This window comes from Pinus tabuliformis, chromosome Q, assembly GCF_031772625.1.
Source record: "Pinus tabuliformis cultivar Carrire ecotype Pingquan chromosome Q, CPIR1, whole genome shotgun sequence".
NCBI lineage: Eukaryota > Viridiplantae > Streptophyta > Pinopsida > Pinales > Pinaceae > Pinus > Pinus tabuliformis.
The window spans coordinates 172,854,646-172,871,824 of record NC_142296.1 but is presented as its reverse complement, the minus strand read 5'-3'; the positions used below and the strand labels follow the sequence as shown (position 1 = coordinate 172,871,824).

Sequence of the window (17,179 nt, the reverse complement as noted above, 5' to 3'; positions counted from 1 at the left end):
TATTTCCAGGAACTTCCTTAAACTTTCATTTTCTTCAGTGAAGAACAATTTTATAGTTAATTAAAAAATAAAAATAAATATATATATATTATTTTTTTTTATATAAATTTTTGATATATAGGCAAAATGTAGACATTGGGCGAACCACATACAATCAAGTTGATTAAGTGAACGACGTATGACAAATTATTAATATAAAACTTTAATTAATAATAATAAAAGCTTAAAATATTATAATTATGGTAATTATATTTTTGTCAACTAATAATTACGGTAATTATTTTTTAACCATAAAAATTATGATAATAATTATAAGAATCAACTTAGGGGATGCGTCGGGTAGGACCGTCTGTACCGTGGTCCAGAAGAGAATATACCTGAATGCCATACCCACTTCTCTATATAATATGTCTAGATGTTCATCGCACTGGCAACGTGATCTACTTCATTTTCTCAATTATCAGCTGCGAGAGCTGCCAGGTATCTTTGATCGCCATTAACTTCAGATATGTTTCGTATGCTCTGGATTTTGTAGCCGTTTTTTCTAAGAATTTGGCTGCTGAGTAGCTATGTTCGATTGGCTTTCAGCGGTGTCCGTATTTCTAGTAATTTGGGGTTTAAATTCTAACAGAGAATAAATGGTGTTTGCTGTTGCAAAGCATTGCATTCTTTTTTGCCATCTGCCGAATTAATCATCTCTCTCTTGCTCTCTTAAATAACACAATATTTGAGGATTTGGACGAACAATTGTTTTCTTGTTAATATGGAAACCTTCGCCTATGATTCTGCAATTTGGTGAGAATTCTGCAAGGTTTTTAAAAGGACGATGGATTTCATCTAATATCTTATATGAAAAATTGTGGATGGATTATTTTAAAATATAAGGATGCCATAGAATTTTGGGTGAATACTTGTTTGACTTTGATATTATAAAATTTTTCTATGGCCCATATTAACCCTTGAAATTTTCTATGATAGGGGTTAAATTTCCTGGGTTTTAATCAGTTTTCAATTTTGAATCAAATGACTCCTGAGATGACATTCCTTGTCCAATTTCCATATCTCTCTTATGGTTTCTCTCGTTCTGTGTACCTACAGTTATTCTACAAAAGAGAAGTCGTTGTTCTTGTGTGTACTGTGGTGTAACTGATGGAGAAAGAAGCAAAGAACGAAATCAAGATATCTATCATATGGAGGGGAAAGACACTGGAACTGGTAGAGAAGGCAGGATCCACCATTGGAGAATTGGGCATCAAACTTAAAGAGTTGACAAATGTTGCACCAGACACCATGCGCTTGCTTCTTCCCCGTAGCAGACTTTCGGTCCCGACGTCCCTTCTCCCTTTCTCGGATACGCACTCAGAGCTGTCTTTGGCGGAAGCAGGCATTGCAGAGGTGCGTTTCTTTAACTTATTGTGTATTTCCTGTACCATGTATTGTAGTTAAGAGAGAGTCTACTAATTGCATTTTATTTTTGTAGTGTTTATTATTTCAAAAAGCATATGCTGTGGATTGTGATTTTAGCTACCAGATCAGGAAAGGTAGGTCTTTTGGTTGGTGGCTTTCGGAAATGTTTTGGGTTGGAAAGATACAAATTTTTTTGAAAGATTGAAAATATAAAATTAAGTTTAAATTGGTCATAACCAATGGTGAATAGGTAGAAGAACTCGATGTATTCCCGTCTCTCACTGTAATAAGTCATCAAAACTGGGAATTATTTACTCTTTTAATCTGTTGAAAATAGCAACCAGAAATGTTAAAAATAGCATCTAGAAATTCTAATTTAATTTGTCCTTGAATTAAATTAGGAATTAAATTGTAATTCTATTCTCCTAGGAGTTTGTTGTCATTAACTAAGTTGACTTAGTTGGCTTAGTAAATTCGAGTTGGAAGTCTATCTAAAGTCATGTAGAGTGATCCCTAAATTTTAGGGGCTTAAGTTGAGTTATTATTGAGTTGTAATTATTTAATTCAGTTTAATTGAGTTAAATTCAGTTAAACTAGTTCGAACGGTTGGAGGAACTAGTGAGTGGTCAAGTGAATTAAATTGGATTTAATTCACATGGAGTGATCAATCAGATAACTGATAAATCGCTCAAAATAACTCATGCATGTTAGTTCAGAGGAACACTCAGTTGAGATTAGAGTTCAGGGACAGTGTACTATCAGTGGTATAATTTTTCAAGTTGTACAGAGGTGCATGCAATGAGAAGAAGGCCTAAAATAAATAATTCTTTAATTAGAGAAATTGCCTTTAAAAGGAGGAATGAAGGCACAAATTTAATTATTGTTTTGGTGAGCACGAGTTGGTGAGACCAAGCAATAGGAAGCACAAGTTTGTGCGTGGAGCTTGTGTGCGCAAGGAAGTAGGGGCTTGGCAGGCAACATATTTGGCTAAGTGTTGACTTGAGTTGGTTTGTGAATCAGAGAGATAGATTGTACTTGTGCATGAATTGTTTGGGTTGAACAAGCATTGTATTTTCCTCTCAGATCTTCTGGTTATTGCAATATAGATAGTCGGGGTTTTGAGCAGTTGTTTTCCCCAGAAAAAATATTGTGTTATGTGCTATTGAAATTCTTCTTTTTCTGCTTAGTGTTTTCATAGATCAATTTTTGTTTCCGCTGATGAGTAGAGTAGATTCAAGTCCTTTGTTCTAGCTTATTATATAAGCAGTTTGAATCTACAAGTAAAAATCTACATGGTATCGGAGCAAATTTTTTTTTGGGCGGATAGTTTGCAGAGCATATCTGAAAATTTTGTGAAATTTTTTCAAAAACAAATAGAAGATCTGGATTCTTTGTGAAAAGTACCCAAATTAAAAAAAAAATTCGGGTGAATCGTTGTTCGGATGAGGGAGATATCGCCAATTTAAAATCAACTCTTTTTTCAAAAAATTTTGTGACGACGAGATAGTTACAACGCGGATTTGAGTTTCCAGAGTGCCCAGACGATGTGATATTTAACAAAGGGAAGGTTTTCCTTAGACATATCGCCACGGGACAGATGAAACAAATTGGTGTGTGAATCAAGAATCTGTATGCTCTCAAGGTCGAAGATGTATGCAAAGCTTTGAGGAGCAAGACAAAGGTTACATATTTGGTGGTTGAGAGGGAGCATGAATTACTTCTCAACATGCAGCTTCAGAAAGTTGTGGAGCAGCCACAATTAGAGAAGCAGAGAGGAGACTGAGTGGAGACATCCACTGAAGTAGAGACCTCTAATAGGGGTAAATTTCGAGTCAAGTGGGCAGAGGGAGCACATGCATCCATACCTCTAGGTGAGAAGTGGGTCGATGTGATGTAATAGTCCCAAGAGTGCAGAAATTTGGGCAGGATCCATTGAGGTGTTTTGTCTCATGGATCATTACCTTGCTATCGGAGTCCACAGTACACAGTAGTAGGATGGATCAATGGCGGTTAATGCAGTCAGATTTCAGAGTGATAGAGGCAGAGACTAGCAGGAGCCAGATACTGGGGAGTGCAGAGCAGAGTTGGCAGCAATGTAGAGTCAACAACGATGTAGAGTTTTTAGTAGACAGTGCAGTAGCTAGTAGTAGTCAGAGACTCTGGTGACAGATGCATCATACTGATTTAGTTTGAATGCTTTTTTCAGTTTCAAAAGTTGCAGTAACAACAACACTAGAGAGAAGTGTTGCATGCAGAACATTTTAAAGGTACCAGATCGAGATAGAGTTGAATTCCTTTCTTGTTGAGAGGGAGTGTTGAAAATAGCAACAAGAAATGTTAAAAATAGTATCTAGAAATTCTAATTTAATTTGTCCTTGAATTAAATTGTACTTTTTTTTCATAGCAACTTGTAGCAATTAACTGAGTTAAGTTGACTTAGCTGGCTCAGTAAATTCTCGTTGGAAGTCTATCTAGAGTCATGTAGAGTGATCGCTAAATTTTAGGGGTCCAGGTTGAGTTATTATTGAGTTTTAATAATTTAATTCAGTTTAACTGATTTAAATTCAGTTAAACTAGTTCTAACTGTTGGAGGAACTAGTGAGTGTTCAAGTGAATTAAATTGGATTTAATTCACATGGAGTGATCAATCAGATAACTGATAGATCACTCAAAATAACTCATGCATGTCAGTTCAGAGGAAGACCTAGTAGAGATTAGAGTTCAGGGACAGTGTACTATTAGTTGAATAATTTTCCGAGTTGTACAGATGGTGCATGCAATAAGAAAAAGGCCTAAAATAAATCATTCCTTAATTAGAGAAATTGCCTTTAAAAGGAGGAATGAAGGCACAAGTTTAATTATTGTTTTGGTGAGCATGAGTTGGTGAGACCAAGCAATAGAAAGCACGAGTTTGTGCGTGGAGCTTGTGTACGCAAGGAAGTAGGGGCTTGACAGGCAGTAGATTTGGCTAAGTGTTGGCTTGAGCTGGTTTGTGAAGTAAAGAGATAGATTGTACTTGTGCAAGAACTGTTCTGGTTGAACAAACATTATATTTTCTTCTTAGATCTTTTGATTAATGCACTATAGATAGTCGGGGTTTTGAGCAGTTGATTTCCTTAGAAAAATATTGTGTTATGTGCGATTGAAATTCTTCCTCTTCTGCTGAGTGTTTTCATCTATCACTTTTTGTTTTCGCTAATGAGTAGAGTAGATTCAAGTCTTTTGTTCTAGCATATTACATAAACAGTTTGAATCTACAAGTAAAAATCTACATAATCTATGGGTTCGCTCATGTGGTATTAATTTTGTTTTGGGTTGTTTCTCACAATAATGGGTAAAATTTATATTAAAAAGGCGTAGCAAAATTGTATATCATATAAGATAAAATAGATGGATCACAAAAGTAGGTCAATGAGATTAAAAAACACATCTAATGTGTGTATAATGTGGGAGTGCAAAAACAACTCCTAGGTAATGCCCAAAGCAAGATAAAAGAAGCTAAAGAAAAAGTGTAGCATTGATAAGTATTTAAGTAAGCTAATCATTAGATGTAACCAAAATAAAAAGAGATATATGTTTTGAAGTTTGTAGCTTTGGCAAGTACTTTTGCACATGCTTTGTGTCTAGGCATGCTGAAGTCGCTCACATTTTACCTTAGATTATTTGTTAATGTAACTTAGCCTAAGTTTAACTTAGGAAAAACACATAAATAAGAACTTAGATAAAGTAACTTATTTACTTTAGTGATTAAGGTTTAATCTTAGCCGTTGATCTCAAGTGAGGCAAGATCTAATGTCGGCCATCCATCACTTTTAGATTAGGGTTAGGATTAGGGTTTTGGCTCAATGTAAAGTTATCAAAGCAAGGCTAAAGTGAGGAGATGAGACACAACAATAACACAAGATTGAGAGGTTTTTTAGTGAGTCTGTGTTGGGTCCGAGAGAGTTCAGAGGGGTTGGAGATCAACTTTTGTAATTTGTATATTCTCAGTTGGGAAATTATCTCAAAACAGGAGCAAAAGTAAGTTTTGTGATTATTTTATTAATGAAGAACTGTTGATTGGGCAGAAATTTGTTTATGTGTATGTGATTTAGATCAAATTTTTGCTTTCGCTATGTTTTTTGTGTTAGGAATTTGGTCGTGTATTTGTTCAATTAATAATTGTTGGGAACTAAATATTGGGTGTTGGGTTCGGTAAAATTCTAAAATGGTATTAGAGCCCGAACTTCGAATTGATCTTAGAATCACGAGTGTTGGGTTTGTATTGAATTGCCAGAACTAGGTTGGTTGGGATCATACAAAACAAAGTTTTTTTTAAAGGTGTCGAAAGTCATTTTTTATTCGGGCCAAATAATCTTTTGATTAGGCTTTTTTTTTTTTTTTGATGGACAAAGGTGGGGTTGTGGTAGGTGGTTGAAAGGCAAGCCAACTTGTTGTTGACCAAGGCACTAATTGCCACCTGGGCAACTGCTAAGACGACTCGCTGATCGACCAGCTGCAACAATTGCACTCGCACAATGACAAGGAGAATGGTCGCGAAGGCATTGGGCACATACAATTTGCGCATGTCGAGAGGCCAATCACGTATAAGCGATGGAGATTGGCCATAGTAGGCCGATAGAGGAATATTGCTGAGGTAGTCCAATCACATAGTAATAGTTCGGGTTGATAATAGGGCCAATTGCAGGTTTGTCAGTGTTGCATGAGGATGGTTAAGTTGCAGATAGACCGACAGACTGCACATTAACTTAGCCACCCACGAGAAGGAAGAGCAACACGATAGAGCTCAATGGCGGGGTTGAGCAGAAGCAACTGCCAACAAACCAGTCTGCAGAATAATTACACGGCCTAGAGAATAAGCATGTAACTTTGGATACTATGGCAAAGAAGACCCTGATTGAGAGCAAAAGGAGAAATTGGTTCTAATTGAAATCTTGAGAGCACAATTGGGCTGAAAACTTTGTTATGGAAGGGTCGAGCACAGTTGGGTGCAACAGGGTGGCGGGCATAGCCACCATAGCTTGCCAGCTACAATGTTTTCACCTTCGGCAGGTGAAGAGGGATGCATACCTAGAATATCAGGGCAACATAGAAGTGGCTGTCAGACTATGTGTGAGTGGTAGCTGAGAGGCCTCAGGGCTTTAGCAGGAGGTGGTTCGTTGCAGAAACTAGTCAAGGGTGGGATGGGCGTAAGGGACTGACACGAAGGCTCACTAATGAAGGCGAGAACTAGCTACAGGCTAGTCAGAGTAGCTAAGGATGGTTGCAGGGGATCGTGCCGCAGGAAGGGTGCCACGTTGGGCATGATTGAAGAAACAATAAGATGTAGTGGACAACAGGAGTCGCTAGGCAAGGGATCTGTCGCGACAGGCATGGGCCAACAATTGCTGGTAGAGCTGGTAATAGCCAGCGACAGGTACAAAGGATAATATTAGTAGCCAACATGATTAGTGGAGGTTAGCTCTCAAAAGGAGAGATGAGACCATACTAATTGGGGGATTGCATAGAATTCATGGGTGTCTCAAGGATTGAGATAGACCCACAACCATGCTAAAAGAACTTCGCATAGGATTGAGGCTAGTGGACCAATCGCATGCGGGAATCAGGTCAATGTCCTATAGTATTTTAGAGACAAGCTTAGATTGTAGTGTATTTAGTGGGACTAGTACCATGCATGTAGTGAAGGGGGTTAGATGTGTCAGATTCCAGCTAGAGTTAGGAGGATTTCTAAAGGTGATATGGATGTTATCTGTTCGAGGCTTGATGGTACATGCAATGTTGTTAAAAGCGCGATCGGGATTAAATCGGCGCCGGGAAAAAAGCGGAAAAAAGCGGGAAAAAAGCGTTTGGCACAAAAATTTTCATTTTTTTTCATTTTTTTTCAATTTTTTTAATATCTAAACCATCTACAACATAAAATAAATACATTGACACATAAATATGATAAAAAAACTAACATATAAGATGTTTAATATCATTTCTAGCGCTAAAATCACACATAACATTGAATCATGTCCTGAATAGTAAGTCCTGACTCCTGAGTCCCAACTCAGCCTCAAAATATCAACAAAAAATATGATAATGTATCTCATCATGTCATAATGTCATATACAATAAAATGAAAGTCTAATCCTATTGATTTCCTCTGCCCCTCTTGCGAGAAAATGCCACAGCTTTCCCTTTCCCTCTAGATGTAGATGCTGGTGCCCGTGCAGGTGGAAATGGCAGTGGAGTCTGATGTGCTCTAGACGTTGAAGAACTAGAAGTAGGAGCTATAGGAGGTAGACCACGTCCTCTACTGGTGGCAGGGGTAGCCCGAGCAGGTGGTGTCACCTGGAAACATTACAATCTCCCAATCCTGAAATCCTGAAAAGCTGATAAGTCGGCTGGATTTTAAATGAAATCTAAAATTCTACTTTCTCCATATGAAATCCAATGAGGCTGGAACCACTCTCAAACATCCTGAGTCATTTCATGGTAATGTTAAAAATTTAAGTAAAAGGATGAAAATGAAGATTAAGGAGAATGTCACTTTTACTTTAAGAATTTAACATTACCATGAATAGCATATCCATACTAGGGCCTAGACTTGATCATTAAGCTACCCCACTCAAAAATTATTTGTTTCTTTCAAAAAACATTGCATGAAAAAACCCAAAAAAAGTTATAAAACTATGCTGTCCTGAGCCCCCACGATTTTTTCGTTAAAAATCGCGCTTTTTTCGAAAAAATCGCGATTTTTTGAAAAAAGCGCGATTTTTTCAGTAAAAATCGGCAAAAAAAAAGTAGGCGATTTTTTCGTATAAAAATCGCGATTTGATCGGCAAGATGAAAAAATCGCGATTTTAACAACACTGGGTACATGTATTCTCTGAATCAACCTTGGAGGATGATGGATATAAAGTTTCTTTTGGGATGGATAAGTGCTATATTTAGAGGGAGTGACCTTGGTTGCAGTTGTAGTGCTTGGCATTGGACAAGGGCTGGCATACAAGTTGTTGGGACAACTTGTGGGTGTATGCAAGGGGATCTTGGATACAAGATTAGTGTCAATTACTGAGAGGGAAAAAGTGGCGAGAGGAGTGATTCTTCAGGTATTGTCAGGGGACTCGGTGTGACATGACATTGATGGATGTTCTGGAGTAGGACCCTTGGAGCATGGTTGGGTGTGACAAGTTCTTAGCTCATGTTTCAGGTCAGGTAGCATGATAGGCTTCAGAGTCAGGGGGAGCAACTACAAATACTAAGATTGGTTTGGAGATAGATCCAGGTGGAGGAGTTTCTTCACACGGAAGGAGGTACTTCTGCATAGGCCTTATGTCCAGGCGTGTAGAAGTCGCCCACATTTCATCTTAGATTATTTGCTGATGTAACTTAGCCTAAGTTTAATTTAGGAGAATGCACATAATTATATGTTGGCTTGTTGAGCTAAAATAAAAACTTAGATAAAGTAAATTATTTACTTTAGTGATTAAGTTTTAATCCTAGTCGTTGATCTTAAGTGAGGCGAGATCTAATCTTGACCGTCCATCACTTTAAGATTAGGGTTAGGGTTTTGGCTTTATGTAAAGTTATTAAAGCAAGGCTAAGGTTAGGAGATGAGACACAACAACAATACAAGATTGAGAGAGGCTTCTCAATGAGCGTGTACTAGGTCCGAGAGAGTGCAAAGGGGTTAGAGATCAATTTTTGTAATTTGTATTTTTTTAGTTGAGCGATTATCCCAGGATAGGAGCCCAAGTAAGTTCTGTGACTAGTTTATTAATGAAGAACTGTTGATTGAGTAGAAATCTGTTTATGTGTATATGATTTAGATTGAATTTTTGCTTCAACTATATATTTTGTGTTAGGAATATCGCTGTGTATTTGTTCATTTTATAATTGCTGGGAATTAAATATCAAGTGTTGGGTTTGGTAAAATTCTAACAATATGATAGTATCAAAGTTGTACGAAGCAGGTGCAAAAGAATCGGAATTACAAACGAAAGGGAGGCAACCACTCTAGCCTGTTCTCTATTGGTTTGGTCAGGGCGTCCATGTGTAGCTCAAAACTCTGCAATCTAGCTTTGTGGATCATTCTATATTGGGTTTCCTTTCTCTTTAAGGAGACTCGCTTGTGTACCACCATAAATGAAGTTTCAACTGCCAAGATTACATAAATTGGGCCACTAAAAGCCAACTACACACTTAGAAGCCTTGAATCCCTCAACAACTCACATAGGGCTACGACCTATTCATAGGTAGACTTACCTACCATCTCTTTATATTATGAACATCTGATCATTGAAGATTATTACAAACTACAATTAGAGTAATAGAGCAAGCGTGCAAAAACCCATGACTTATCACAAGATTCATAAGTTAAACATCTGCCAACACAATCCATGCATACACTCAACTCATAACATATAAAATAGCCTACAGATCATGAGTATGGCAACAAGTACAAGCTGTTATCAATAATTGAAATCATCAACACACACAGTAGCTAGCAATGATTGTAACAACAAACCTCAGGCATCCAAACATGAACGTATAATATCTTACAACAGTCATTAACAAACAGGACTGCCATAGCCCTAGATTCAAATATACATAACCTTTTTACTTATCTGAATATATTATAATGGTTGGAAACTGGAGGGACTTCCACTCTCCACCCAAACATAGGCCCGCTGCACTGCAATTTTCTTACAGCTGACCACTCCCGAGCTGGATCCATATTATGAGGGGATGCTTGCTTAGGGGAAATTCACTCCAAAGCTTGGTAGACACCCACAAGCTAGAGTTCACTGCCTTGGTGGTTTAACAATTGTTGTCTGGCAATAAGCACCACAATGACTCACTTCTGTGAGTTCAATCACAGGGCTTCACCCAAGGTCTAGATGGGCTGTTGCGCAGTTCCAGGAGATTAAATCCACTATTCAGATGGCTTAGCCGCTGCCTTTTGGTAGCAAGCACTGGTAGTGTTTGTAGTCCACTGTCTAGGTGGTTTAACAACGCTCCAGCAAGCACCATAGTGGCTCAAATTGCCCTGTCCAAGTGGTTTAACAACTACCTTTTCATAGCAAGCAACTTAGGTGTCTGGAGTCCACTCTCTAGGTGGTTTAACAACTCCCCAACGAGCACGTCAATGATTCAGTTATCCATTGTGCCTCCCATTGTCCCCTCAGGCTTGGACACTTAGTCCAGTTCCAACACAACCATACTGGGAAAAACACTCAATCTCTGAGCCTAGAGGTCAGTCTCAACTCCAACACTGCTCCATGTGCTCGACGCTCAGTTATAGGAGCTTGAATCCATTGTTTAGGAGGTTTCACATCTGTCTTTCATAGCAAGCACTGCAAGGGTTTGCAATCCACTATATAGATGATTTAACAACTATCTAACAAGCACCATCCTGGCTCAGATTGCCCTGTCCAAGTGGTTTAACAACTTTACAACAAGCACCATAGTGATTTGGTCATCCTTTGAGCTTCACATTGACCATTCAGGCTAAGGCACACAACCCTGTGGCCTTAAACGGATCAATACAAGGAATATCACTCCAAATCACTGAGCACTATACTCCACCACAACTCCAACACTGATCAATGTTCATGCTTATCTCGAGTAGCTCCTCGCTTTTTCTTTGCGAGGCTTCTAGTTCTCCTCCAACAATGTCGTTCTTTTACTACTTTTCCCCTCAGCTGAGTGTTCTCTTACTCTTGACATCGGCTCCCCCCTACTATCTCTTCCACGATCTATTTCATTGTTCTAAGGCTATTGGCCGACATTGATCCGCTAGGGGATTGGCGATGGACACTATCTTGCACCTACACTGCCCAATCCCATCTCATGAATGTGGTCAAGGAGAGTAGGTAGATTGGCCAATGACCGACCTCCAAGCATTAACTCAGGTTGGCTTATAGTTCTTCAAGGCACACAAGTACCCTCCTTTTAGACAGTGGATTGAGGAGGTAGACAAGACGTGTGCCAGACCACTGAGCAGAGCAGGGAGCACAACTGTAGGCAGTGGCAGATCTGACAAGATTGAAAGTGGTTGTAGACTAGCGGGGTCGGAGCTTGAGCAAGTGGCAGATGTGTAAAGGTATGATAGGGTAGTGCTGGTAGAAGCTAGCTAGGCTAGACTGAAGAGATTAGGAAGCTAGAGCCAACAAAGTTGTAAAGGAGGTCAGACAACAACCCAAGTATGATGGTGCAATAGCCAGGCTATAGAGGATCGCGTTGCGGGCAAAATGCCATGTGGACATGATTGAGTAATTGTGGATGTAGTGGGTAGCAAGGAGTCGTTGTGCAGGGGATCTGCCACGAGAGACTATGAGTAGATGTGCCAACAAGACTCGACTGACAGAGCATGGTACGAAGGACAATACCAATGATGTAACTAGTAGGATTGGCGAAGGTCAGGGATTGACAACATATTTTGTGGATGTCTCAAAGGAGTGAGACAAACCCATAATAGTGCGAGGACTTAGCACAAGAGCAATGGAAAGAAGCATTGCAGTGACAGAGAACAAGGAGCGGTAGGCTCCAAAAGTTGAGCAACTCAGAGTTAGTCAGTCTTTAGGTTTAGGCTCCAAAAGTTGAGCAACTCAGAGTTAGTCAGGCTTTAGGTTTAGGTAGGGAGGAGTAGTCGACAAATTCCTCCAAATATGTCAAGAATGTCTCTTGGTACGAGATGACCTTACAAGATGTTTAGGAGTAGGAGGCTTCTAGGAACAACGCTAAGGGAAGTTGGACTTTGAGGATTTTTCTAGACTAGGTGGCATAGAAGTCTCCCAGTTTAGAGGGAGCAACGAAGGCAACAGTTATAAGTCTACGATTGAAGACAGTTTCAGGGGGCAAAAGTGTTTATTTTTGTAGCTCAGTCAGTTTCTACACAGGCTTTGTGTCTAGGCATGCAAAAGTCGCCCACATTCTCCTTAAAAGGCAACAACAGACTCTGCATGGTCTTTTAGCCTTGAGTTCTTCTTGAAACACTTGCTATTGGGAGCTTTCTCCCCACTTGCTGGTAAACAGCTCCTTCTGCACCTCCATGACCATTTCCTCCTCCTCTGAATCATATGAATCATAGATAGGAGGAGGTCCTTGATCCTGCTCTTCATGTGAAAGATATGCATCATGGACTGGAGCCTCTTTGCTGACCTCCTGATGGGCCTCTTCTTCTTGTTCAGCTTCCCATAACTGGGAGTATGGTAGCTCTGCCTCACTAGACTCTCCATCAAAGTCATATTCATCATAAGAAGGAGAAACATCAGACTCAACTGAATAAGCCCTATGAGAGTTTATTTGCAGCTCAATGGTGTTTCCTTCTTCTCTTTCTGGCTCATAGGGTGATGCTTCTTGATGTGAGTAGATGCTTTCTTGGAGAGGAGCTCCACCAACATCTTCAACAAATTCATCAACCTTAGGACTGTTTTCATCATTACAAAGTGTGCAACAATATTCAAGCAAAGGAAGATACGTTGCCATGAGGTAGTGTTTTAAACCAGACCCTAGCATCTCCTTCTAAAGACAATTTGAATAACTTCATTTGTACATCTTCAAGAAGAATACCTCGTTCCTCCATGCATTCATGAAAGTCTTTGAGGTGTTGGTCAGGTCTTTTCTCTGAGTTCTCACTGAATTTAGGCAAATAGGTGTTCCACTCATGATATGGAGGGACATGATTGGGAAAACCAACAATAGAAGAAAAATCCAGTGGTGCAAATTGGTTGGCTAGGAATGCAGGAAGGGCCATCTTGAAAACCTCCCTATATGATTGATTTCAGCTTCAAAAGTAGGGAGAGTTTTGGGCTGCTGTAGCATCAGAGTGAGTATGAGGATGCTTAAAAGGCTAGGATGATCAGAATAGAGATATGGATAGTGGATTCGCCAGGTTGTTTACCATAGATTTGACAGTGGAGTTGCCAAGGTGAGAGATCTTCAACCCACACTTCCTATGCTCACCTAACAGAGGAAATGAAATGTTTTGTTGTACCCAGGGAAAAATATTATAATCCGTTCCCTGGTAATGGCGCCAGAAAGATGTTGTCGCTAAATCTTGCACCATGCAGCACAAGTGCTGTAGGAGGCAAGGAAAGCTCCCTAGAGATAGCACAAGTGCTGTAGGAGGCAAGGAAAGCTCCCTAGAGACATCTTATGGGTTGATTGTAGACCAGTGCCTAGGACATCTTAAATAGAGGAGTGCTTGTAAGGTTATATGTGCGGGGGTTGCAACACTCCAATTGTCACGAAATAAAGATTGTGGTAAGAGGGTTTGGTTCAATATGCCTTTAATGAGGGAGATTCAAGCCAACTCATGAATCCAGATGCTGGGGGTATATGGAGCAATCTTAAAGAGAAATGGTTTCTTCTTCTGGTGGCCTACACATGGAAATGAGATAGCTTGAACTAAAGTTGAAGTGGTGAAGGAGAGGGGGAGGAGAAGGAGGAAATCAGGTGCAGAGGGCTGTAATAAACAGAGTCCTCAACCACTGTATTTCAGCAGAAACATGAGAGAGTAAGAAGGTGGAATGACAGCAATAGGGGGAGCTGATGTAAAGCTTCAGGCTTGCATAGTAATGGGTATCAATCTCTGTTCAACAATTGAGGTAAGTCTGAGCCACCACAGGTACTATAAGCTACTCATAGGCACAAGTAAATTTGAAGGATGACAAGTACTGCTTGCATAAAGATAACAAAAGTATTCTGTGGTCTCACACATGTACTCTCTTCTATTTAGCAGTGAAGACAAATCCATTTATCAACCAGAAACATAACAACTGCCTTAACATTGTTTTAAGGAAGAAATACAAAATTGGAAAGAGGTTACAAAAGGGAAAACTTACTGCACATTAACATGTTTGGAATCAATAAGGAAAATATCATTTATCTCAGAGAAGCCAATAACCAGTCCATACATTCGGCAATGATATCAGTGAAATCCCATGAATACAACAAATTGAACCAAAATGGCATCACAGAATTCAGCCCTCGCGGTTAGAATATCCGGAACCAGCCCCCCTCCAGAACCTAGCCTTGTATCTGCCTCTTTATAGGAAGAAGGGGAAGGTTTTACAATCATGACACAGTAGAAAATATCCCTGGGCCGAGTCTCAGCTGTTAGATCAGCTAGCTGTCTCGGCCAAGGTGAAGCACTGTTGCCCCCAAAAAGATTACAACGGGATCCCATCCCTTTCTTGAAGAAATCAGACATTAATACATAGAGAAGGAGAATCGAGAGAGAAAGGAGGAGGTGTCCCCTTGCTGCTTCAGTGGAGGCCTCGGAAGGAGCCACGTCCCTACTGTCATAGACTCTTTTCGGTTGTTTTGAGGTAGTTCATTTATACATCAACCGACTTAAGTCAATTCTGCCATTAAAATGCCTTCGGCGCCCACTGATAAAGGCATGTTGCAGGTCGTCTTTCTTTAAATGCGCCCATAATCCTTGTAACGTCCGACTGATTTGTCTTTCAAAGGCTCTGTGCAATGTTATCGGCGTATCGCAGGCTTTTAACCATTTGAACAAGCGAACAGGCGGGCTGTTAAATCATTCAAACAGGTGAATTGGCGGGCACTTTCAATTGAGTCTTAGGCCCTCTTTGTTTTAGCCCCTTTTATGAATTTCCCCATAGGAACACAGGTGGAGACTGGGGGCTTTTCCTTAAAGTGCTTAAGGCCTTCAATAAACGCGCGGTGGGCCTTTTTCTTTATATCGCAATAAGTCCCTTATCGGCCGATTTCCTGGACCCGAAAATTTTATAGGTCACCATTTATAATATATCGCGTTCGGGACCCTTCCTCATCGCATCGCAATCGCCAATAAACCCAAGACCCAACACCGCCAATCGCCGATCGCCGATAACCTGTTGATGTCATCACTGCCATGTGTCACCTTGTGAGTGGTGCCGCGTGGCACTCGGAAGCAACCCTATAGGACTCCTAAAAATGCCAAAAACGAGTGACACATGTCCCCTTGTCATGTCATCATCCGTACACGCCACGTCATCGCTGACGTCAATTGCCACGTCAGCTCCGAGGACCAATCAGAAGCCTCCACGTGGCCCCTTAGAGGAGAGAGTAAAAGGTCGGTCGGCCCTTGGTTTTGCCATGCATTTCTTTGTTAATGAACTTTTCGCCCCCTCGGCGATATTACACTGTATCGCAATTGAACCCCCCGCGTAGTCTTCAGGACTTAAATCCTGCCGATCGGTCGATAAACGTGGTGCCCTGACCCGCCGACGCCGATATATGATATCGACTAATCATAGTTTCTGCAATCGTCGATGTTCTTTGCCTCTTGTTCCTTGCAAATACCGATATGCGATTGCGATGAACTGTCTCAAGTCTCGATTCCGATTTTTCTTCAACACTTAGCCATTTTTGGGTTTTCTGAGCTTTCTAAAGGGATTCTTCAACATGCCCTAACTTCTGATCCAAGAACCCTTTTTTGGACTTCTATATACCACCAGAAAGCTCTTTTCGAGCACTACGCACTGTAGAGGGTTTGGTTTGGCTCTGACAGCTTCTGTGGCTCAAAATTTGGCATCAAACATCACTGCTATTTGGCTTCTGAAGCCACTGGTGATTGATAAAGCAGTTAGTGACAACATTACCCACCACTAGTGGGTAACTCATATAGGAGAAATTTTCTCTTAGATTTGTCTTCAGCTGGTAGCTAGCAACCCCTTTGGAGCCACTAGATAGCTTGATGTGCCATTATTCTTTGCCACCTGAGTCAACCATTATGCCCTCGCTCATTTGTCATGATTGTATGTTTGAAGGTCGGCCTTCCAACCCCGAAGGTACGATTTTTCATTATGTAATTGGGTGTTTATGCTTGTTTTTCTTGGGTACATTTGGGAATGGATTAGTGGGGGGATTCAGTGGAAAGCACAGGCTGTGACTCAACTCTTGCTCCCTTGCCTCAACTTGGGGGTTAATCTTGTGTCCTAGTCCCGTGGGATCTCCTCTATTTGAGACTAGCTCTAGGAGTGGGACTACATGGGAAACCCTAATTTTGGTTGCGTGGTCTCGCCTCCCGATACCATATATTTCACAACCCTCAGCTAATTACAAACCCTTTTCACATTTTCCCCATTTGGGTTCACATTTTTCGATTGGTTCCACAAGGTGTTAGCCTCCCCCTCCCCTTGCCCACACTTTAGGTCGGGCCTAGAACAATGCCCCAGAGGTTGATGCAGCTAAAAAGAAAGTTAAAAGCATAATTTGGTCACTTACAATAGGAAATGTACCACAAAATGCAAAAGATGGCTGGGACATAAGAATTTAGCGCATGGGCAAAAGCCAAACATGAGCTCTACCCCCTATCACTATGGCCATCACCTTGGTTCCTAGGGCCCCTATCAATGCCCCCCGTATCATTAAGGAACCCATGATTGTCCCAACCCCTGGTGGGTGATGAACTGCTCAACCTTAAGGGGGTAGTCACTTTTACATCATATGCATCATGCTCTCGTCTCTTGGAGCTCCGAGTAGTAAAAGGAAGAAAAATCAATAAAAGGCAAAAGGCATATGAATAAGGGTGGAAAAATGAAGGCCGAGGTAACTCATGTACCACGATTGCTCCCTCCTACATTTGTACACACAAGGTGTGGGCCTCCTTTATCATAGCTACCCTTGTACTGTGGCATGTGGCTTTATTAATTTTAGTTAACAATGGTATGTTCTATGCTTAGCACAATTTACTTCAATGTTCCTTAACCCAATGGCAATTTCCAATAGCAATCACAATTATCACATTGATAGTAAAAGCTAATAGAACATA

At 40.4% G+C, this 17,179-nt stretch overlaps 1 protein-coding gene across 2 annotated transcripts in view; it reads left to right on the top strand.

Moving 5' to 3' along the window:
- The first annotated feature begins 340 nt into the window (after positions 1–340).
- The window catches only part of LOC149218795 (uncharacterized), a 133,332-nt gene continuing 116,493 nt past the window's right edge, over positions 341–17,179 (top strand). Inside the window, exons 1-2 of one of the 2 annotated variants that reach the window (XM_089384146.1) lie at positions 341–480; positions 1,099–1,395. In XM_089384146.1, the coding sequence (XP_089240272.1) occupies positions 1,150–1,395 (246 nt within the window). In that variant the 5' untranslated portion in view covers positions 341–480; positions 1,099–1,149. Of the gene's footprint in view, positions 481–643; positions 796–1,098; positions 1,396–17,179 lie in introns of those variants that run through there. The other variant, XM_089384147.1, reaches the window with a different exon arrangement.